Source organism: Lygodium microphyllum, chromosome 13, assembly GCF_053477565.2.
Source record: "Lygodium microphyllum isolate KBCC chromosome 13, Lygodium_microphyllum_v1.1.10, whole genome shotgun sequence".
Taxonomy (NCBI): Eukaryota; Viridiplantae; Streptophyta; class Polypodiopsida; order Schizaeales; family Lygodiaceae; genus Lygodium; species Lygodium microphyllum.
The window spans coordinates 7,069,592-7,094,339 of record NC_141147.1 but is presented as its reverse complement, the minus strand read 5'-3'; the positions used below and the strand labels follow the sequence as shown (position 1 = coordinate 7,094,339).

The 24,748-nt window shown below is 44.6% G+C and overlaps 1 protein-coding gene across 2 annotated transcripts in view; it reads right to left on the bottom strand.

Annotated features, from left to right (window-relative positions):
• Window positions 1-475: 475 nt before the first annotated feature.
• LOC148026311 (phosphatidate cytidylyltransferase 4, chloroplastic-like) overlaps window positions 476-24,748 on the bottom strand; it is a 114,891-nt gene continuing 90,618 nt past the window's right edge. The window contains exons 6-8 of one of the 2 annotated variants that reach the window (XM_087690735.1): window positions 4,382-4,497; window positions 2,507-4,266; window positions 476-2,398 (exon numbers count right to left, since the gene is read on the bottom strand). In XM_087690735.1, the coding sequence (XP_087546861.1) occupies window positions 4,190-4,266; window positions 4,382-4,497 (193 nt within the window). In that variant the 3' untranslated portion in view covers window positions 476-2,398; window positions 2,507-4,189. The remainder of the gene's footprint in view (window positions 2,399-2,506; window positions 4,267-4,381; window positions 4,498-24,748) is intronic. The other variant, XM_087690734.1, reaches the window with a different exon arrangement.

Sequence of the window (24,748 nt, the reverse complement as noted above, 5' to 3'; positions counted from 1 at the left end):
ATGCCTTACGCATGCTTGAATTCCATACAGTTAATGGGAGGTAAAACCTTAAAGATGGATAGACAAAAAGCTTGAGTATTTGAGTATAGTTTTGATCAAATATGTCTAATTGGCCAATCAAGCATCTGAAAGACATGAAAACAAGAGCATAAACTCATTTTTCATACTTGACCCTTCTAATGTATAGTTGTGCTTTTTTTTGCCAAAGAGAATACTTGGCAAAAGGCATTAAAAACCCTTCACATTTTATGTAAGTTCCTTTCAACCTATCTATCCTATTTCAGATTTCTTTCACTTGTAGGCAGTGGCCATTAGTACTTCAATTGTGCTCAAGTCAAATGATTGGAAATGAGATTCTGAATTTGTATTGGCAAATCAATGTTGTCTTGATCATTAAATGCTTTACTCATACACTATAAGTTGTTGAGACAATGGAATTCTAATTTTCATATCAACGAGTTAGCCTAGTTACTCAATTTAGAATAAAATACTAGATTTAGACACATTTTTACTGTTTTTTAAAAGTAAAAATAGGGCAACACATCATTCAGCCAAAGGTGTGAATCATACCCCAATCATACTTTGTCTGCATATATATGATGTATGATTGACATATGAAAAAGCTATGATTATAAGTCTCGCAAGCGCCAAGAAGCTAAAGATTAGTAGCATCCTTTTTTCCGGATTTTCTTGAGCAACCGCCTTGCCCCATTGGATTCGCTTAATCCGATTCCCATCGGAATTCCAAGATACCTGAAGTTGCTACCCCTCAGTACTACTTCCCCTTTCATTCCAGGCTTTTAAGGCACTCTTCCGACCCACCTACTAATGACGATTAATTCAAGTTGACTTTCAAACTAGCAGCCTTATTTATATAGCAGCCTTCTCCTTTCTTTTTTTTCGTGCTTGCAAAATCATCAATAGATCATCAACCTCCTACTCAGCTAGCTAGTTGTTGCTATATTTGATGCCTTGTAGGTCCCCATCAACCACACAATTGTCTATGAGAAAAGATAATGGATGAGTTGCCAAGGAAATAACAGAGGACTAAGTGGATGGATAGCCCTACCGCACTCCCCTCTTGACTACTAAGGGATCCAAAAAGCAAACTATTTATAGATACCAATAAATTTGCATCTTCTCCTGCTGTCTCAGCCCACCAATTATAGAGATGGGGCAATTTGGCTCTCCTGCTGTCTAAGCACAACTTGAGCATGACTTCTTTCAAATGTCTCCATGGGACCATGTCAATGCTTTTTTCATATCGAATTATAGAAGAATAAATTTTTTCCTAGAAACGCCTACCCATCCCATAGCCACAATGACATTCATCACATTGTCCAATCGTAATCTTCCTTCAATAAGCCCATACTGCATTCTATTAATGCTCCTTTGCAAGATGGGCATCATTCCATCGGCTAAGGCCTTCGTGAAAATTTTTTAAGTTGCTCCCATGAGCGAGATTGACCGCCAGTGGGTCATCTCTGAGCACTGGTTCTGCTTGGGCATCAGTTATTTCAATGAAGTCATTCCAGGGGTCATCATTGCTGCGGCAGAGCCCTGCCTTCAGATGCTCCATAGCACCTTCCACAATGTATGAAAATAGTACCTGATTGAATTGTTTTGCATGGGTAACAAGCAGCTTGCGTCCTTCAATTTTATTTAAATTATAGGATACAGTTGAAGTCGACCATCACACTGACTGCAAGAGGAAGCCAAGAACCTTTATAATTGCAAACCATTGCCTCAATCTCGCCCAGTAGCAGAGAAAACTCAGGGAATTAGAAGTCGGTGCAGCAGTGTTTGTTTGCAGATAATCATGCATGTCAACCAACTGATGTCAGTGTGCTACCCAGTCCCATTCCTGCTCCTCCTTGCCATGTGTCCTTGACACCACACTAGAAGCATCAAGACCCGGAATCACCATGTTAAAATTGCTCCCAATCAGGCATTGCCCATTGCCTTCTCCTCATGCGGGCATCATTATATCCAGAGACATTGATTATCTCCATCAGCTTGTCCTGCCACCTTACGGAGATGTGCACCATCCTTCCATCAAGAGCATTGATTTTGAATTTGGGATCCTTCTCCCTCCTTACAATTGTCATGCAGCTTGAATCATTTCCAGGAGATCCCCCAATGAAACATTCATAATAAGAGAATACCTTGCCACTTAGATGATGCATTTTATGCTCTTGTACCAAAATCACATCAAGTTGCAGCATGTACACCCACCTCTAAAACATGGACCTCTTCGCCTCCCCATTCACACCTTTCGCATTTATAGTAGCTAGTTTAATTTGCTCCATTCTAGCCTGTGTGTTGAGCATTAGAGTGGCAGAAACAGTTCCTGAACGGGCTAGCCAGTGGGAGCATTTACAGCAGCCTTCCCAACCCCCTGCAACATTGGGAAGCAGATTCCATAAACATGCTAGAAACTTGATGATCTCCACCAACACAGGACAGTCCTCTTTCTAATCAAATACAACTTTGAAGAATCGCTTACCTCTATAGTAGATTTGGTCCACTGCTCCATCAGCCTTGAGAATCATGTTGAACCTCATTACAATCTCCATAGCTCTGGGTTGTCTTCCTATGAAGAAGACCAACACTGCTCTGGGGTTGAACCTGAGGAAGTTGTTTCAGACCTTTTTGGCATCTAGGGCAACCTTCTTTGCTGCTCCATCTCCCTTCTCTTCAATGTTCTTCTGCAAGCATGGGGTGAGAAGCTCTGAGATAATCTGCAGATTCGCTTCAATCTACAATTTGAACTCCTCGCAGGTACTGATTGAAGTATTGCATGGAGCCAAGGATGCAACCAAGGTGACATGGGCCCTCACTTTCACCATTCAAATCTCCTGCACTACACTTGCATTTGTGGGCTCCAGTCCCTGAGCCGGATGAGGTTCAGTAAATCGCCATTATCCTCTACCACCTCCATGGATTCATCTGCATTCTTTCCCTGCAGCTTGCTAAGGAGTGTTTGGGTAAGCTCTCATGCAATAATCTACATGGGGTGCCACATGGCAAACTCAATAACTCCATCTAAGGTGCAGTTAAGCCTTAATAATGCAGCATGTACTGGTTAAAGACACCACTACCCTCGTAAATCCTGACTCATTATTTGCAAATTCAAGAAAACTCGCGGTTCACCACTAAAGCTTTTCCATAAATTTGGCCCATAATGGTGAAATATCCTCAAAAATATGTGAAATAGACTAGCCATGGATATTAGGACAAGACGGCTACGGCATGGTCTAATTCTTTATTTATTTTTTTAACCTATTATGTATGGACACTTCTTGTCTTTGCATTTCATGTGATCAGAGACTTGAAAGGAAGTGAAATTAATTGCAAGCAAAGTCACTGCACTGAGAATTAAGGTGACACAGGTATTTTTGCAATAAGCTGAAGAAATTTCCAATAATGGAAGTAGTAGTAAAACATTCAAGAAATATTAGTGAGTTCGTAGGCATGTGACAATCGATGATGAAGTTCATGTTATACAAAAGTGACATTTGCATGTCATTATTTCTCAATCAGATCATTAGAAAATTTACGACATTTATATGATTTTAATGTGCATGCAAATATATACATGTATACCTTAAGGACTTCGGAACCTACATACTCAACAATTTCATGCTGCAATCATGTACATCAAAATTAGCATTTGTATGTTTTTCTGAAAGCCCTCAAAATATTTCCATGAAAATTGTTATCAAGATGTGATTTCATGGATTTTCGTATACACTTTTCAGTAGCAAATTTACATGAGGTGCCATAAAACCACAAGCTTAAACCACTTGAATCATCCCACGGTGGCCTTGTTTAGTCCAAGACCTCCCCAACTCCGATAGCAGTGCTAGGGATAGGCCCTATTAAAGGAATTAGGTGGTCAAGTCAAGGTTTAGGAATAGAAATTGGAAGAGTAAAGAAAGCTGTTCCTACATTAAGGTTGCTTTAGTAGTGCTGAGAAGGTTTATTCAAGGAAGTATCAACAGGTACAAATGAAGCATACAATGCACCTCCACAAGCACAGTAGCATGTACGACATGAGCCATGTAAGTAGGAAACACTGATCATCCTCAAGGGGTAAAGCTTATCAAGGACACAAGAGATGCCTTAAGTCAAGTTGATATATATTCGACTGATCACCTCATCAAGTGAAATCATTGAAGTTCTAACATTAAAACACCATTTTCACAAAAGAATAGACAAGGGCTCCTGTGAACACATAACTATCCATCCGGTCAAGTATGCCACCTGCACAGAAAATGCAGTTATTCTACAGCATCCAAAATAAACATTAAGCAGCTGTTTGGCAAATAGCAAACAAGCTTGTTTAAAAAGCCAAAGATGGAACACTGGAGTATCCAACCATGTCCTGGTATCAATCGCCCCGAGTCCTTTACTCCTGCATCCCTCTTTATCATTGACTCGATCAAGTCACCAAATAGAGATCCTAGAAAAATGAGAATGGCAAATACGGCAGCACTAATAGGGCCCAAAGTAGCACAAAGACAACATAAGACAAACAATTTAATCAATATATCATAAAGAGACAAGGGCAGTACTCAATGACTTCAAAAGAAAAATAAAGGGTGAAGCTACAGTAAATATATTTAAACCAGCTCCATTACTAACAGATTTCAAATACAAATCATATACACTAGTAATGAAACAAACAACTTAAATAAAAAACCATGTAAAACACTTCTGACACCATATGGTCCATGGGACTGAAAATTGCACTTCTTTGAAGCCTAATGCAGCTTATCATGCGGAATTAATTCTTAAGAACCTGGGCATTAAGGACCAAAGCGTTGTCCACACGTGTACTCGGTCTGTCATCTGCGAACCTCTAGCATCAGATTTTTTTCCCCCCTCCTCCATAACATTCTATCTTTCTGTCTTGTAACAGCCCCAATTGGATAATTGCATACACATACATATATTTTGTGTCAATATATACATAAAATGTTTGTACACTTACATGAATGACTGAAGGAATTTAAATCTACAAAACCTATCTTTAATCCCTATAAATTTGCCACTACATGAAAAATTGGTACCCACTCAATGTGTTTATCCAGTAGTTTTGGGTGCATATCAAAGCAGTTATGAGTGCATGCACAACATCTGGCCAATTTCCATAGAGGAATTCATGGACTTCCAATTCATAAACTTTGCCTTAAGGATTCCATTTTATACTACCTAAGGGAATATCACCAGCATTATAGCCTGACTGTTGAGGAGCAAGGTTGCATGCCGTCCAATCAGTCTAGCCCGGCTGGACAAGTACAATCAGTCCAACATCTGGTGGGTTGAGTGGAGTTTAATTTTCTACCATTGCTTTTACCACTGGGGCGTTCAAAAGAGATTGTTGGACCATTTTTTGGCTGGTCTCTCTATTAACAAGGCTCCTCACAACTGCATTTCTTGCCTCTAGATAATCTCTCTACCTTAAGGTTCAAGAATCAAGCTCTAGCCTTCATCTTCATCTACGTCTACCTTGGTCACATAAGAAACTCTCTTATCACCACCTCCTTCCTTTACCTCCTCTCTTTCCTTCATCTATCTCTGCCTCTATGCTCTCCTTCTACTGCCCTTCCTCTACCTTGTCCTCTTCCTTTACATCTTCTTTCCCTTCCCCTACCTCTACCTCTACCTCTATCCACTCTTTTACCTCTATCACAATGCATTAGCTTATTGATGAAGCCTTCCACTTGTGCACCTCTCACCTCAAAAAAACCGCAAATGTTAAGCTATTGATAATTCTTGGTTTCTTATGCAATTTTCAATATTTGTATGAAACGTCATACTCTAGCTACAATTTTTTTGCGTACTTTTGACATCATACTAAGTTTGCATACTAGACACATAGCAATCATGTATCTGACTATCCTACTAAGGAGATACAAAAACACATCATAACCCTAAATGTTTGCTGGCAACAGGCTCCCATGAGCATTAAACCTCAAAGCAAAATCAGAAGCACCCTTATCACCTTCTCCTACTGCAAGCACATGAGACGATTGAGATTCAGAGTAAAATCCCTTACCCTTGCATTAAAAAGTTTAAGTAACAATATCAGAAGCTAGATTCTTAGTAATCGAATGAGATTCCTATTGAGCATGGCGTTTAACCACAGTGACCCAAGAAGCATCCTTAGATGCTTGTTCTTGACAAGTAGGACATGATACCCTCAATCCTTGCCCAAAGCGAATCTCTATTTCCATTTCCATGCAAGCCTAGAGGAATAAGGGGAAAAAGATCGTGTTGTTGAGACACATAGTGGGGTTCATGCTCTTGTATATCCACCTTAAGATCTAGAGACTGCTGCAAAACCTCGAGTACAATCACATTCAAAAATAAAATGGCCCAATTGGTAAGATCTATAACACTACTCGCAAAAGTCTCCCATTTTAGGTCAAACACAAACTCAAGCAGCCCCACTACTCAAAACGACTTTTATTGGGCCGAGGCTTGCGAGCATCCCAAAGCATGCAGACTCTATTTCTATTACAAGAAGCCAAACAAAGCTCCACCAAAACCTAACCAAGAGACCTCAAAACTAGAGGAAGGAGCAACCAAAGATGATAAGAAATATTAACTACTTCCACCCAAATTGGGAAAGCCTACCTAAGAACATCTTCAAATTCATCCATGGGACTAGATGAACCAACTGACCATCCAAAAACCTAGGGATACCCTACACTACCCATGCACATTAGAAGTACGAAAAAGGACCTCAAAACAACCCTTTTGGTCCATCATAAGTCTCCTCCACAAGAGGGGCCATTCTTATACACATTATCAGTCAAAGGCATTGACTACAACCATGCTCTACTACGGATAATTAAGGGGTTCCTCATGAAATAGAAGACAACTGCCCTTTCATAGAAGGCAGCAATCTGTTGTAACACTTTGTTTGTTTCCAAGACAACCACTACATAATCATCCATCGGTAAAGAGCTCGCTTTACCTTCATTTGCATGCACAAAGTCATTCATGAGATTCTTAGCACTTGCAAGCATATACTGAAAAGAGTCATCTATTTGTGAGTGAGGAACACATGCACCTTGCGAGTACCTAAGACTAGAGGATCAATTGTCACATTGCAACGTTTGACCATCTCATCCCTCTTGAGCTAAATATGCATTAACCGGAATTAGACAGTCCCAAAACACGCTTAATTATTGAAAAAACGTTATTATTTTAAAAAGAAACGCAATTCTAGAGAGTTGCTCTAACCCACATGCCAAACCCTAATTTAGGTGTCCCCAAACTTTCTATAAATAGCCATGCACAACCCACCACTCTCCCAAAGTCTTGTTTTTGCAAGTTTCAAGTGCTAGAGCTTTGCTACCCACACCCCCTTTACGGAGGACATCTTAACCAAAGCTGCCCCATGCTATCTACCACACACCTACGCCTATTTGCAGCTCTCCATAGCCGATCTACCTTCATTACACTGTCATCGGCTGATCGAGTGTCTCAGCAATGCTGCACTTGATGTCTGTGGACTTCCTCCACTCCTAGCGACCATCCCCAGCTACCAAGCGGCTCACCTTGACTAGCATTTTCCTTCTAGTGGTGTTGCCCATCACTGTTTGGCTTCTAGACACCTACGTTTGTGCTCTTCAACTGCCATCTAGCCCAAAGGAGGATTCTTCTACTTGCATTTGCCTTTTACAACTGTCGCCAAGTATTCTCTCTTCTCCACAAGTTTGTGTTTGCTGCATACTCTCTTTCCTACTGCATGTCTACACCAAATCTAGCATGTCTGGCTGTGTTGGCTGTTGTTCGACACACGAAGGCTGCCTTGCTACATTTCGGGATCCGTTTCGGAGTACGACACTCTCTCTAGCTCATAACCTCTACCTTGATCCCTGAGATACAAGAGTTTGAGGTTTAATATTCACTACATAGTATGTTTGCAGCATGAGCATTGTATATTCGGTAGTCATTCACTTTATTATTCATTGTGTTCATTGTCTCTGAGTTACACTAACCCTAACTGTGTTCTATGTTATTAGTTTGTACTTTGTCGCAGGATTGATTTTGTGTTTTCTGCATTTAGAGCATTTCTTCACAATCCCCTTCCACTGCCTCATAAAAGCCCTCACCCAAAGTGTCAACATCAAAGTCCACCAATTCTTTATCTTCCCATTCTCAAACATGCCTATCAAGAAAATCCACATCAATACCACTAGATGCCTGCATCTCATCTAGGACAGTGCCCCAGTCTGCCTTTCAGCCTGCAGAATCACTGCAACCTGCTATGTATTTGTCTCACACTGTCACCTAAGTCTGGGCACATGTCTGTGTGAATGCATGTGTATGGTACCTGCCCTGTCTATACGGATACACTGCTGTATAACTGCATACCTGTTTAACAGTGTGACTGCGTGCCTGTGATTGCACACAACTGACAGTAGGGCCACTGGACAGAATGTTTGTGCAGTTTTTTGACGTGTTTTCTGTGCACCTACAGGTGACGGCTGCCTGCAGGGTCATGGCAGCCTGTAGGACACTACAGCTCACTCTCTCTCTCGCTCTATTTCTCTCTCTCTCTCTCATGAAGAAGCTTCAATTAAATAAGTAAAAGTATATACATCAGGCCTTCCAAGCAACCATAAAAGTCCTAACAATTCACAAGTCAAGCCAAAAGGCTATGAAAACCTAGCACAAAAACATCATTCCAATGGTGCAATACAAGTAGAGTGTACAATATCCAGCCAAGGAGCAGCCACATGAGGGAGGATTAGGTCCACTAAAACCATGGAAGAGATCTCTCATAACAATAATCCTCGAACATGGGCCATAAGACCATGAATACCCCAGGCCGAATCAAAAATGAAGACATTACGGGTGTGCCAAATATGCCAAAGAGTTGTCCATTTGAGAAAATGAAAGAGGCAAGGATGATCGGATTACAAAGTGGACAAAGAAGGCATCTTGCCCAAGCAAGGTAGTCAGGTACGATCCATCCAGTTCGTGGACTTAGTACGGTACCAAATGTACACCAAAAAATGTTGGATAAAATCCAATGTTTCATACGGTCTTTAAAAAATACATAGAAAATTAAGGAATAGTGTAGTAAATATTACTTGTTTTAACATGAGAGTCTTACTTATACATATCACAAATACACATGAGAGTCAAGTTTCAAGTTTCAACAATACTTCATGAACATAACAAGTGGTTGAGACAAAATATATACTCCAATTTCATTTATAAGTCTGAAGATATGTACAGTAGGTCAAAAAAAGAGTCTTGCACAAGTCACATGTGACAAGTTTCATATGCTAGACTCATGTACAAAAAAGCTAAAATGTCTAGGCTGAAAAAGTATCTAGATAGTAGAGACTATCAAGGGTACTACTCAGATGAATCCTCAAACCCGTCACTCAAATGAGACTCATGGTCATCACTAGATGAGGCTGATGTGCGTGGAACAAAATCCCCATCACTTAAGAGATTACTCACGCTCTCAAACAAGAGCATCCTCTGAAACACGAGCAATTGGAGCAAAAGGGCTTCCAGAACCACACCTCAAATAGGTTCTCACTGCTACCTTTGTGCTACTACCAACTACAACGCCGCAAGGAGTGACCCGCCTTCCCCTACGAGTACGTGACACTCAACAATCAATCTCCTCTAGCTCCATATAGATCTCTTTAAAGATGGCATACTGCTCTTCATCTCTCTTCCTATTCACACTTTTAAGTGTGGCCCCTGTGAACTTGAACTCATCTACATTCACGTAAAAAATGAAAGTTGAGATATATAAATAATAAGATAACTTAAGAATTTACATTTATGAATTTAAATCTTAGAATAAGTATAGACTCATGTTCAAAATTACATGTCGTGCCATCGGCATCTCATGCATGTCCCTAAGCATACGCAAGTTAGAACAACAATAAATAAGTCATTCTAGCTGCCTGGTGCTAAGTTTGTTTCGAATCTTGGTGTGTATAAGAGAATAGGCTGACCAATTTCTCTCACGCACCAGATGAACAATCCTATTCAAGCTCATAAAATAGCTTCAACTTATTAAAATTGAAAATTTGCAAGAAAAGTAAAACCTTTACTAGAAACAAAATGATAAGATTTAAATTTTAATTACCTGAGCCAACACTCTAAAAGCCACCTTCTACACGTTTGCTAGCTGATACCCAAACGACTCCCACTAATATAGTGGCTTGACCAAAGAGGCCCTTTTCCAACAAACAGTGCTAGCAAAAGTGATTCCCCTTTGGTCTCCATAGTTGGTTAGCTCCTAGAGGAATGGACCATGCGCATCCTCATGCAAAGCCTTGGGGCGATAAGCATCCCTATCCGAGGCTAGCTCCTCATCCATGAAAAGAGAGAGGCTCTTGTAAGCTGGATGTAAGAGAGCTGCTAGGTCCTAGATAGATCTCTTCATCCATTTCCACCTCTTTTCAATAAGGTAGAGAATGTTATCCCTTCACATGATATCATCCAAAATATCAATTGTGCCACTATTTATGAAAAAAACCAATAGGCACTAAAATTACTAAGATTTGTTTTGCATTTAAAAAAGATTGAAAGTATATTTTAAAAATAAATCTAATTTCAAATTATTACCATGCAATCCCAGTATCAAGAACGGTGGAAGCCCTGATCTCCTCCACGGCAAGTGAGGAGGCCTATAGTGACTCTCTCCATATCCATCATGCGAAGAACCCTATACATGAGCGTGATCACAATAACCATGGCTTGCACCTCAGCCCAAAATGATTCTTTTAGACAAAGCCATTAAATGGTTTTTCCCTCCTTCATGCTTGCCACGAGCTCTTGGTTCATCCATGCTTTGAATGCCTCGAAGACCATACACTTTTCCAACTTACTTTACACTTCATAGAGTGCTCAAGGAGCAAAGATGTGAAGGCAAAGCAAGTTTTTTATGAATTTTTTAATTCCATATCACTATACATGCGAAATGTAATGACGGGTCAGGTACGAAGATCGAGACAGTAGGTGTTTCTTAGGCGCGGAGAGACAGAGAGAGTGTGTGAGAGCAAAGCAAAGAGTATGCATGATTTTAGGTACAATGACGAGTGTACAACTTTAGGTTTTTAGATAGATATATATGTGTAAGTACAAGTGCTAAGGGTGTGTTCACACCCGAGCACATTTAAAGGCACGAGAGCCTTTATTCCCAAGAACCTCCCACCTAAAGGCAATGTGCCTTAAGAGGAGAAAAGAATCAGCTAAGTCTAAGTATGTACAAAGCTGAAATATATATATCTATCCAACTCCCATCATCTGTCGGCAATGAGCAAACCGCTCTACTCGAAGATCCTTCGTGAGAAGGTCTGCAGGATTATCATCTGTGTGCACCTTAGCAAGCTCAATGCTCTTGCTGTCAAGTACATCTCTAATGAAGTGGTAATTCACCTGTATATGCTTTGTCTTTGCATGAAAGACAAGATTCTGTGCTAGCATGATAGCACTCTTACTATCACAATGGAGAACAGGCAACTCTGTGATGCCAAGCTCTCCTACTAGACGTGAAAGCCATAAAGCCTTCTTGCATGCCTCAGTGGCAGCCACATACTCTGCCTCTGTAGTAGACAATGCAACACACTTTTGTAGTCTCGAGATCCAAGAGACTGCTCTTCTTGTGAAAGTAAACACATACCCAGAAGTGGACTTCCTACAATCCGCATGACCAGCATAGTCTGCATCCATAAAGCCAATAACAGATGCCTTCTGCTTTCCAAAGCAGATGCACAGCTCATTTGTGCCTTTGAGATATCTCATAATATCTTTCACTGCATCCCAATGCTTCTTGCCAGGGTTTGCTATGTATCTACTAACCACTCCCACTGCAAAGGCAATGACAGGACATGTAGCAGCCATAGCATACATCAAATTGCCAACAGTTGAAGCATATGGTATCTTGGCCATTTCAGCCTTCTCATCATCAGATGTAGGGCTGTTCTCTGCACTGAGTTTCACATATGGAGACAATGGAACCCCAATTGCTTTCCCCCCCTCAATATTGAAACGCTGCAAAACTTTGAAAATATACTCCTGCTAAGATAGATAGAGCAATCCTTTTGACCCATCTCTGAGTATTTGCATACCAAGAATGTGATTTGCATCACCAAGATCCTTCATGTCAAAGCTGCCATGAAGACTTTGCTTCAGTGAATCCAATGCATGAGTATCCCTGCTAGCAATCAACATGTCATCAACATACAGAACCAAGATAATCAAGCTGCCATCTGCTGCCTTCTTAGTGTACAAGCAGTGATCCACTTAACTTCTATGGAAACCTTGAGATTGTATAAATATATCAAACTTATGATACCATTCTCTTGGTGCTTGTTTCAGTCCATACAAACTCCTTTTGAGTTTACATAGCATCTTTTCTTTCCCTTTTTCAACAAAACCTTCAAGTTGATGCATATGTATGTCCTCATACAGATCACCATGTATGAATGCAGTTTCTACATCCATCTGTATGAGCTCCATATCTTCAGCTGCAACCAAGCCCAAAATGGTTCTCAAAGTAGTCATTTTGACTACAGGAGAGAAAATCTCATCAAAGTCAATTTCCATGCTCCTGCTTGTATCCCTTTGCAACCAATCTAGCTTTGTATTTTGGTGGCGAACCAAAAGTGACCTTCATTTGCATGGAAGTGTTATTTGCCCTTTAAGCAACTGCACCAAGTCCCAAGTACTATTTTTCTCAAGAGATTCTATTTCTGATAACATGGCTTTATACCATTTCTTGTTGTTCTGTCTGTCCATTGCTTCCTTAGAGTAAGACGGTTCACCACAGTCTGTCAACATGACATAATCAGCCACATTATTTGCACCAAGAATGAATCTATCAGGTTGTCTACTAGCCCTAGACGATCTCCTAACCCAATGATCATTATTTGCTGGTAGTTGAGCATTTTCAGCCTGCTATCGTTGCATTTCAGCCTGCAAATCAGCATTAACAGCTTACTTTCCTAGCTGTTCCTGCACATGTAGTGACTCATTATCATGGGCAATAGCTGGCTGATCATTTCCAGCATTTTCTGCATTTACAAGTTCATTTACAGCAGGTATTTGCTACTGTACAGCGGGCACATTTTGCTGTCCAATAGATATTTCTTCCCGGAATACAACCCTATGGACCTCCTCAGTCTTTTCAAGTTGTTTATGCATGCGATCTTCCCGAAAGATAACATCATTGCTGCATACTACTTTCCTTTTCTCGAGATCCCACAGTCTATACCCCATTTCACCCTCGTCACCACATCCTAGGAAAATGCATTTACAGGACTTTGGCTCAAGTTTGCTTTGTTTTTCTTTACGAAAGTGCACAAAAGCCTCGCAACAAAACACTTTCAAGTGAGCATATGAAGGTGGCTTGCCCAACCATGTTTCTTAGGGAACTCCCCCTCCCCCCCCAAAAGACCTATTTGGTGACCGATTAATTAAGTGTACGGCTATCATAACAGCCTCTGCCCAAAAACCATGGGGTAATGCAGCATGAGACATCATCGTACGGACCTTATCCTATGCGGTCCGATTCATACACTCTGCAACTTCATTTTGGAGTGGATTATGAGAGGCAGTGAGCTCCCTCTTGATCCCTTTGCTGTCACAAAATGCCTGAAAGGTCTTGGGCACATATTCCCCACCATTGTCAGAGCGAAGACACTTAAGTGTCTTATTTGTCTGATTTTCAGTCAATGCCAAGAATTTTTTAAATTTGTCAAGCACTTCATCCTTGCTACGAATAGGATAACACCATACCTTCCGTGTAGCATCATCGACAAAGGTGACAAAATATTTCTTTCCCCCTAAAGATAATCCTGGCATCTGACATACATCTAAATGTACTAACTCTAGAGGAGACGATTTCAGTGAAAGAGAATTTTTATGAGACATTTGTGCATGTTTACCATAAATACAATGATCACAATGCTCAAAATCAACATAACGAAGACAAGGCAAGTAACCCAAACGAGAAAGCACTTTCATTCATGTTTGACTCATGTGTCCCAATCGGCCATGCCACAAAGAAATGCTTGGCTGCTCAGTCATGGCAACAACATGGTCACGCACACTAGATACATGAAGTGGATACAAAGTATCACTCTTGCAATCTCCGGCAATCACTCTAGATCCCTTACAGATCTTCCATTTTCCATCACCAAAGGTGGTGTGAAAACCATCATCATCTAGTAGCCATGTGCTAATCAAGCTCTTCTTGAACTGAGGTACATGCTGTACATATTGTAGTGTGAACGTAGAGCCATGCTGAAACTGCAACTACACACTGCCAATACCTGCAATGTCACATACATAATTTTTCCCAAGATGGACAACACCATGTCGACCCCCTGCATAGTCAGAGAACCACTCACGATGAGGGGTGGCATGAAAGGAAGCACCTGAATCGAGAATCTAGGTATGCATGTGCACCAAAGTGTGAAGAGACAAAGAGTACGTCACTCCCACTATTACTGTCATGAGTGACTACATTCACCTCCAATTTTGACACTGCTTTTCTTAGGCTGACTGTCTTTCTTCTCTTCCTTGATACCATCTATCTTCTTGCCTTTTCCTTTCTCTTTCTTCCATTTGTAGCAATCACGTTTAAAGTAACCCTTCTTATCACAATGGTGGCATTCAACATCTTTGCCACGTGATTTACTGCGTCCCTTGCTATCATATTTGCCTTTCTGTTGTGATCTACGCCTAGTGTGCAAAGCACTGGAAGACTTACTGGATGCATTGTTCTGCCGATTCATTTCTTCTATAAGTAGAGCACTCTCTACATCAGCATACAAAGGGATGACATTAGAATTGCTCATAGCTGTCCTGAATGTATCCCAACTCTCTAGTAGAGTGCAAAGCAAGAAAGTAGCCTTAAATTCCTCATCAATCATGAACTTCAAGGCAACCAGTTGACTGAAAATGGAGTTAAACTCACTCAAGTGAGTAGACATTGCTGTACCCTCTTTCATACGCAAATCCATAAGCTTTTTCAGTCAATACACTTTGCTTGCAGCACTCTTCTGTGCATACAGTTCTTCCAATCGAGTCTATATAGCATATGCAAAATCCAAACCTTCAATGTTAAACAGCAAGGCATCAGAAATCGATAGCTCAATGGTTGAGCATGCAAGCTCATTTAACTCATCCCAATCATCCTATTCCATGTTTGCGGCTTTGCCCCTTGTGTTTTGATCGGCTTTGCCTGCTTCTTTTGCAACACGATATTGTAGCACTGCTTTTGCCAAACTGCAAAGTTATGTGCTCCTTCAAGCTTCATTATGTGCATGAGATTATTGCTGTCACTGCTGCCAGCCATGAATTTCAGCCCAAATGTGATCAAAAAATCAGCAAATGCAGGCCCAAACTATCACCCAAGTGACCAAGGTACAAGCAAGTACCAACCAGCAATAAATGACCACATAGAAGCACAGATTTTAGATCTGTAATTAAATTTTCAGAAGCACCAAACCATGTGCTATAGTATTCCACAACCGATTACAACTGTTCCAAGGGCATATGCATCACATTACATGAGAAATCCCAAATTTTAGCTGCAATTTTTGTTGTACATGTACCCACGGGCATAAAATTTGACACGCATGGTCAAAAGCCCCAAAATTTTTGTGCTCAAAGCATCAACCACACATCTGCATTTTCTCTATCATGCATAGAACATGCTAATTCTGCCAAAATAGAGCAATTTCAGCAAAACCCCCAAATTTTACCAAGTGTTGATGTCCAAATTGCATGGAATTGAACCTACACGTACATAAAATGACCAAATGCTGCACAGATTTTGCCCAAACTGCAAAAGCCCCAAATTGCACGGGGTCCAATGTGCATCAATGTCGAGAAATTGGGTAAATTTCAAGCCCAATTTGTGCATGTACATGAAAAGCCCCAAATGTCGAAGGCAAGATGTCACAAAATTCCTGCAATTTCTGAGACAAATTGTGTTGTCCTGCATCACAAACCCCAAATCCGGGAAAAGCCCCAAGTTTTCGGGCCAAGATTGCACACATTTCGATGAAATTGACTCATCCAAGAAAAATCTCACTTGCATTTGAGAATCCACAAAAAAATTCTGAGGCTTGTGCATTCAATGTCTCCAATTTCTGGTTTAGAGAACACAACAATGTGTGTCACGCACAAATTTGGAAAAACCCCCAAATTTCAAGACAAAGATTTGCCTTCTATGCTTGTGCGCGCAAACGCCCACAAAGGAAAGGGGGCAAAAGGTTTTTTTTTTTTAACAACTGATTTTTGAAAAAAAATGTGACGGGGTCCGTTGACCCGCTCGCCCATGCCGCCGCGCATTGGACCTGTTCTGCCAACTGCTGCCCCATCACGCGTTGGACCCGCGTGGACTGGTCGCCGACTGCTGCCCCATTACGCGCTGCTGCACCCAACTGCTTCACGCCTGCTAGTCGTCCGCTGCTGCCCGTCGCTACCCTCTCGACTGGTGGTCGCCCTACGTATCAGGCCGTTGCCTACTCGCCCAGCCTGTCGCACCACTGCCACACGCGTGCGACTCCTGAAATGCCACCTGCTGGTCTGTCAACTGCTGCTCATCGAGCCCACCTAGGACTTCTGCAACACCCAAGCTATCTCTTGCCCGCTCTGATACCAATTTGTAGTGACGGGTCCGGCACCAAGATCAAGACAATAGGTGTTCCTTAGGCGTGGAGAGACAGAGAGAGTGTGTGAGAGCAAAGCAGAGAGTGTGCACGATTTAAGGTACAATGACGAGTGTACCACTTTAGGTTTTTAGATAGATATATAGGTGTAAGTACAAGTGCTAAGGGTGTGTTCACACCCGAGCACATTTAAAGGCATGAGGGCCTTTATTCCCAACACGAAAAATAGCAAGAACTTTTATCTTTTTTGTGATGAAATTGACAATTGCATTCGCATCCGCCACGATTTTTTTCACCTGCTCCAAATTGCCTATGGCCTCTATGAGGAGGTCAAGGGAATGTGTGGCACGTGTCCACACTATAGAGGGGAATTCTGTCAGAGATCACAGCCAGGCAGAGGCACGTGTGCAGTCGGACAGGCAGTCGGACTGCCACGTGGCAGTCCGACCTGTGCAAGCAGTCGGCTGCATTTAATGCAGCCGACAGGATATTTTTTGCGCCCTGTTTTTGTCCAGATTCTGGCTATAAATAGCTGACATCTCCAGCAGTCTCCTACACTTCTCTGCTCGCAGATTAGAGACCGGTGACACACGCAGATTCCGTCTCTGCTCGCAGATTTCGGACAGGAGACAGTGCAGACTGCAGCGGACTTCGAGGCGAACAGCAGGTTGCATCGTCGAGGTGGAGACACGCAGTCCAGCGCACTGCGCCCGTGTATATATCTACATATCTTTGTATTCAGCACACTTTATACAGCAGATCTTCATCTTCCACTGTCTCTTTCTCTCTCTTCTCTCTCTGCGTTCTCTCTCTCTCAGTCCTACGCTTCCGCACCGCTGCACTTTGACATGGTATCAGAGCAGTGTTAGAGGGCTGACTGAGCGCAGAATCAACCTGAAGAGGAGTTTCTATCGCGACACAAATTTGCGTTTTTTGCGTTTAAGGGCAGACAGGAGGGCTGCACCTTGGAACAAGGCTGAAGCGAATGTGGGCGCACAGGAAAGGAGTCCAGGTGGTGGATTTGCTGCTGTTTACTGCTGTTTGACGCGGAGGAAGTTTGAGTTTTCAGCCTACAAGTGCAGGTTTTGCTTTTTCATCGCCTCTGGCGGGTGAAGAAGGTTCAGGACGCGGAAGAGCCTTAGCAGGCTGAGTTTTCACAGTCAAAGGGGGCTGCTTTTGCGTTTGTGAAGGCATTACAGGTGAAGATGTCTACAGAGATTGACTTGGAGTTCCAGTCGATTATGGACCGGAAGGTGCCTGTCTTACCGGCTCTTCCTGCAGATCAGAAGCTCGACGGCGACAACTACCGCATTTGGCGCATCATGATGTTGGCCATCCTTGAGTCCTATAATTTGGCGGAGCTTGTACAGGAGGAGATCGACCGGCCCTCGGTAAGAGATGAGTCCAAACTCTCTTCCGATGCTCATGCGGAGTTGGCCAAGGCTCAGTCTCATTGGGACAAACTGAATGCCAAGATTCGTTCCTTTCTTTTTCTATCATGTACTACAGCCGTGATCGCTCACATCGAGCACTTGACGGTGGCTCGGGAGATATGGCTGGAGCTTGATCAGATGTACAATCGGATGACCCTTATGAAGTGGGTTTCTTTGGAGGTACAGATGCGGACCTTGTCCCTAAACAAGTCTTCTTCGCTGCGGGAGCACATTAACAAGCTAAGGCAGCTTCAGATGCATGTTCAAAATGCGGGGAAGCCGATTTCCTCCGAAGACATGGCGATCACACTATTGTCCCAGTTGCCGCCACGATTCGGTACATTTTACTCTGCCCTTATTGCTTTGGGGCGAGAGTCTACTCTTCGGTGGGAAGAGTTGGTTCCTATGGTCTTGGACCAAGAGGAACAGTTAAAGGGACAGAATGCTTCCAAGTCGGAGGCGCTGACAGGTCAAGCCTCTCAGAAGAAGGGGAAGGACCAAAAGAAGAAGGGGGATAACAAGTCCAAGAAGGACAAGGAGAAGGACAAGGACAAAGAATCCACATGCCATATTTGTGGAAAGACAAGGATTGCCCTGACAAAGATAAGAAGGACACCAAGGATTCTGGGGCGGTGGCTGCACCCTCATCAGCTGCATTTCTTCATCTAGCTGTCATTGAGGACGCTTCACCGAATGCTTCTGATGCTGCGATGACGGCTCCCCAGGCTCGAGAGTGGATCGTTGATAGTGGTGCCTCCCGGCACATGACTCCTTCATCAGATAGTGTTGCCCAGTTGCGACCCTCGCGTGGGCACATTCTCATTGGAGATAGCTCTTCCGTATCTATTGCAGGTCGGGGTAAGATGCAGCTTATTCCAGATGGACGAGGTGGTACCCATACCTCTGAGGTTTTGCATGTACCAGGCTTAGGGTACCATCTCCTGTCAGTTCATAAGATTTGCTCCCTTGGCCTTTTGGTGGAGTTTGACAGTACTACGGTGCGAGTCCTTGATTGTGGATCGAGGAAGGTTCTATCATCCGGATATGAGGAGAACGGCATTTATAAATTGAAGTCTTCTATCGCCCTCTCTACTCTTCTTCTTATCTCTCAGTCACAGTCAGAGTTATGGCATGCTCGGTATGGTCACCTCAACTATGATTATCTTCGGAGGGCGTCACGTGGACAGCTTGTTCGAGGGTTGCCGGATATAGTGGTGAGCCAGCAGCCATGTGTCTCCTGCATTCGGGGGAAGCAGCATAGGGATGCCATTCCCCATACAGCTTCGCGGCGGTCTACTTCACCGATGGCGGTTGTATCTACGGATCTATGTGGCCCTATGAGGAATGAGTCCTTGCATGGGAGCTCGTACTTCATGCTGATCGTAGATGACTACAGCAGGATGACATGGGCCTATTTTTTGGCATTAAAGTCAGAAGCTTTCTCACACTTCAAGGATTGGCTTCTCTTTGAGGAGAACCGATCGGGCCGGAAGTTGAAGACCTTGCGATCCGACAAGAACGGTGAATTTGTTTCTAATGAGTTTGCTCGGTTTTGTGCAAATAAAGGAATTCACCAAGAGTTTGCCAATACCAACACTCCTCCAAAAAATGGCATTCTTGAACGGAAGAACCGCAGTGTGATCGAGATGGCGCACACCATGATGGAGCACCGAGACAAACCCCTCAGGTTCTGTGGGCCGAGGCTGTGGCTACTGCAGTCCACATCCTTAATCGATCCCCTACTTCGGCCGTGGAAGGGATGACCCCGTTTGAGGCTTACTTTGGGACGAAGCCAGATGTTTCTTACTTTAGGGTCTTTGGGTGTGATGCCTCAAATTCCGCTGTTGAACCCGAAAAAATCGTTAAGGCTCACCGTGATAAATTTGATGCAGCTTCCCTAAGACAGGTATTTGTTGGCTACAGCTCCCAGTCCCAAGGCTATCGATTGTATGATCCCGTCAAGCGGGATGTGTACACTAGCCGCGATATGCGGTTTGTGGAGGTTCCGGCCGTAGCAACGGGTGAGGAGCATCCCGTTCTTGGAGATCCAGGGGAATGTTGGGCTCCTTCTACAGTTCCATTGGAGCCCCTGTCTTTTGATTATGATTCTGTTTCTGACACAGAGTCTACTGTTCCACCAGACACCCCTGTGGAGTTACCACCGGTGGATATTCCAGAGTCTTCTGCTGATGGAGAGAGACGAGGGGAGGTTCGGCCTCCTCCTCGATGGGCCCGTGACACACTCCGTGATTCAGGGATAGAGGGGGTTCCTGAGGAGTGGGGACCACAGGATGGTCCACGGCGGTCACGGCGGCACCAGGCACATTCAACGGAGCTTGTATGCTTTAACTATTGTTTGATGACCCGTGTTATGCAGGATCAAGAGCCCACCTCCGTGAAGGAGGCTTTACAATCCGCACCATGGAAGAAAGCTATGGAAGCCGAGTTGGAGGCTATTGAGAGGAATGGCACTTGGTCACTCGTGCCCCGCCCCCCGAATAAGAAGGTGATTGGCGTCAAGTGGGTCTTCAAGACCAAATACCTTAGCGATGGTTCTTTGGATAAGCACAAGGCTTGCCTTGTTGCTAAAGGTTTTGCACAACGCCCAGGGATTGATTGTCATGATACTTTTGCCCCCACAACTTATATGGCGACCATTAGAGCTGTTCTTGCCTTGGCTGGCCATAGGAGATGGCATGTTTACCAGTTGGATGTGAAGTCGGCCTTCCTCAATGGTGATTTGAAGGAGGAGATCTATGTTGAGCAGCCTCCTGGCTTTGGATCTTCAGATGGGAAAGTCTATAGGCTGAAGAAGGCCTTGTATGGCCTCAAGCAGGCTCCGCGTGCATGGAACGAGAAGATTGATTCGTTCCTCCAGTCTCAGTTGGGGGCTATTGGCGTTCCAAGGCCGATCCGCAGCTTTATGTTCACACTTCCGAGGATGGTTGTGTGCTTTTTGTGTTATATGTTGATGATTTAATTGTCACAGGTGATGCTGCACAGCAGGTCCAAGAGACGAAGTCAGCTTTACATCGGACGTTCGAGATGACGGACTTGGGTCTACTCCATTTCTTTTTGGGCCATGAGATTTATCAGTCTCAGAGGGGGATCTTCATCTCTCAACAGAGATATGTCCAGGAGCTCTTGGTGTCTTTTGAGATGGAGGATTGTCGGGCCCTTTCTACTCCTATGGATCCGAACTAGAAGGCCACTTCCCATTCAGCTTCTCCTATGGCAGATGCTTCCCGCTATCGTCAGTTGATTGGGTCCTTGATTTGGCTTCTTAACACTAGGGTTGATCTTTGTTTTGCTGTTGGGCTCTTGGCAGGGTTCATGAGTGAACCTAAGACGGTGCATTGGCAGGCTGCTCAGAGGATACTTCGGTATTTGAGGGGGACGTCTGATTTAGGAATTCATTACCCCGCAGGGACAGATGGTTCAGATCTTGTACTTGCAGGTTGGAGCGACTCGGATTGGGCCCGTGATGTGGACCACAAGCGGTCTACTACAGGTTATTGTTTTACCTTGGGTGCAGGTGTTATCTCATGGAGTAGCAAGAAGCAGCCCACGGTAGCCCTTTCGTCTACTGAGGCAGAGTATCGGGCCGCGTCTTCCACCACCTGTGAGGCTGTGTGGCTTCGGAGATTATTAGAGGAGCTTGGGTACCCCCAGACTCGTCCTACTTTGCTGCAATGTGACAATGAGAGTTGCATTGCCTTGGCACGGAACCCTGTTTTTCATGCCCGGACGAAGCACATAGAGATCCAGTACCACTTCATCAGAGAGAAGCTTCTGGATGAGACCATCACTGTGGAGTACTGCAAGACGGAGGACAATCTTGCGGATTTGTTTACGAAGGCACTTCCCCAAGCTCTACTTCGGCGACATTCCAGATCCCTCAAGCTTCTACCCTGCCCAGGCTCTGAGAGGGGGTGTTAGAGATCACAGCCAGGCAGAGGCGGGTGTGCAGTCGGACAGGCAGTCGGACTGCACAGTCGGACTTCCGACCTGTGCAGGCAGTCGGCAGCCGACAGGATATTTTCTGTGCCCTGTTTTTGTCCAGATTCTGGCTATAAATAGCCGACATCTCCAACAGTCTCCTACACTTCTCTGCTCGCAGATTACAGACCGGTGACATGCGCAGATTCCGTCTCTGTTCGCAGATTTCAGACAGGAGACAGTGCAGACTGCAGCGGACTTCGAGGTGAACAGCAGGTTGCATCGTCGAGGTGGAGACACGCAGTCCAGCGCACTGCGCCCGTGTATACATCTGCATATCTTTGTATTCAGCACACTTTATACAGCAGATCTTCATCTTCCACTGTCTCTTTCTCTCTCTTCTCTCTCTGCGTTCTCTCTCTCTCAGTCCTGCGCTTCCGCACCGCTGCACTCTGACAAATTCCTCCTCAAACAATCATCCCATCCTCCAACAATTTGAAGCATTGTCGGTGACAACTTAGCCAACATTAATTACTTGGTCCCACTTACATACATATAGAAATTTAGAACATAGTATGGCTTAGAAATGGGTAATCGGGTATAGAGGTGAAGATAGGCATCGAGAGAAATGTGGAAATATTCAAGAATCAAGATTTAAGAAGCATAAAAGTTTTAAGTTTAAAACATATAGCATAAAAAATAATATTCAAGAAAGATAAAACATGAAAGATCATTCATAAAACATAAAATATTTAAAAATGTGGACTTGCCTCTATAATTGCTTGCCGGATGTGCTTATAGATGAATAGCCCAGTCATTCTATTCCCCTTTACGCCCGCATCCATGGCACACGAGTAGATGCCAAGAGGGCAAGAGACAAGTATATTAATAATACATCTCTTCTCTGGTCACTCCATCCATCGGAGAGGATGGAGCACCCATACTTCACCCAGCTGTGCTCCTTGCCGTCTCGCTGCGGCCTGCCATCATGCCTTCACCCCCTCCCCCTCCTACCACGCCATCGCACCTCCCCCCCTCCCTAGCCGCCATCGCGCCCCCCCCCCCTAAGCCGCCATCGCACCTCCTCCTCTAGCCTAGCTGCCATCACGCCTTCCCCTCTCCCTCCGTGGCGCTGCGCCCATCTCCTCCCTGACGCACTATCCCCCCAACTCCTTCCCTTCACGCTTCTATCCCCCCCCCTTCGGCCCTGTTGGCCGCCAGAAAACCCCTGCGCTACCCCACGCCTTTTCTCTACCTCCCCCCCTCCACACTGCCCCTATCTCCCTCTCCTTGTGGGCCCGTCCGGCAAGACCCCCACCCGCGTATTTCCAGGAGGGAGCTAGCCATCCGTGGAGTCCAACACCTCCCCCATCGCTGAAAACAGCACCCCCCCCTCCTCGCCATCGACCCTCCCCCCCCCCCCTATTGCTCTCTACATTTGCAGCAACACTCCCCCCTCCGGCATCACATCAGAGTCATTAGTAGGTTCTCAACAAGGACACGCAATGGAAACCTTTGGTCAGACACCAGTGCATTCTGTGAGTGCCCCCCAGTCAAACGCCTTGCGTGTCGTCCTCTCTAAGGAACTGCTCTTAGCCATCCATGCCACAAAGCTGGAGCTAAAAGAAACAGTGATCTTTGGTCAGGTCGTAGGACACTCCCCATCGAGGGCCTAGCTTCAGGAATGGCTTCATTTCACGCTGCATATCGGCACAACATAGATCGTGGAGGCGGTTCTCATGGGTCAAGGGATATTCATGGTACGACTCACCTCAGCAGAAGCAGCACGTGAGTTACTGGCTAGCTCACCCTATGCTTCCATGAAGGGGGTCATCTACATCGTTCCCTGGTACAATGGCTTCACTATGGAGGCATTCGCGCTCCACAACAGATTTCTTAGACATCCGGTCACCCTACTCTTCCCCAGCCTGGCGATAGAGTACTGCCAATTAGTGGAGGACTCTAGACGGCTTTTTGGCATTGTCCTTCCCGCCTCTTTCGCGGACGCAGTGACAACCGCAAGAGTCTCAAAGGTACGAGTGGCAGTGAAAGAAACAAAGAATATACCACAGTTTCTAGAGATTGAGGCAAGCGGACACCCTTTCACGCAACAGACTATTGTGACTAGGCAGCCAGGGCAATGCCTGCATTGCCATGACTTTGGGCATCATGCAGCAGATTGCACGCGCTTCGGAGCCAAGGCGGCTCCACCGACAGGCCCACAGGTGGACGCAGACAGCTTTACACAGGTCGAGACACGACAGAGAGGGAGACGGCAGAGAGGGCCGCAGTCAACCCCTAAGACACAGCCACGGCAATAGGGAGCGGGAGGGCAAGCATCGCCCGTCAACAAAGCACCACGCCGCCCCCCCCCCCCCTCCTCGTCCCACCCAACAGGACCACAGGCCTCCACAACCACCTCCCATGAAGACGTCACAGGCTACCTCACCCGAGGGCGCCCACATCCCCCAAACCCACCCCACAGTTTCTCCCCCCCCCCCCCCCCCCAATCCTAGCCCATAGCCCCCCCCCCCACCTCCAGAGCCACCACCCCCCCCACACCCGCCTTGTCCTTCTGACCACCCCACCATCCCTCGATTCTCCCCCCACCATCCCCACCTAGCACAGGTGTCCCCTCCCCCCCCACAACAGGTGAGGATCCCCATACGCTGACATCCTCCACTCACCAACAGTCTA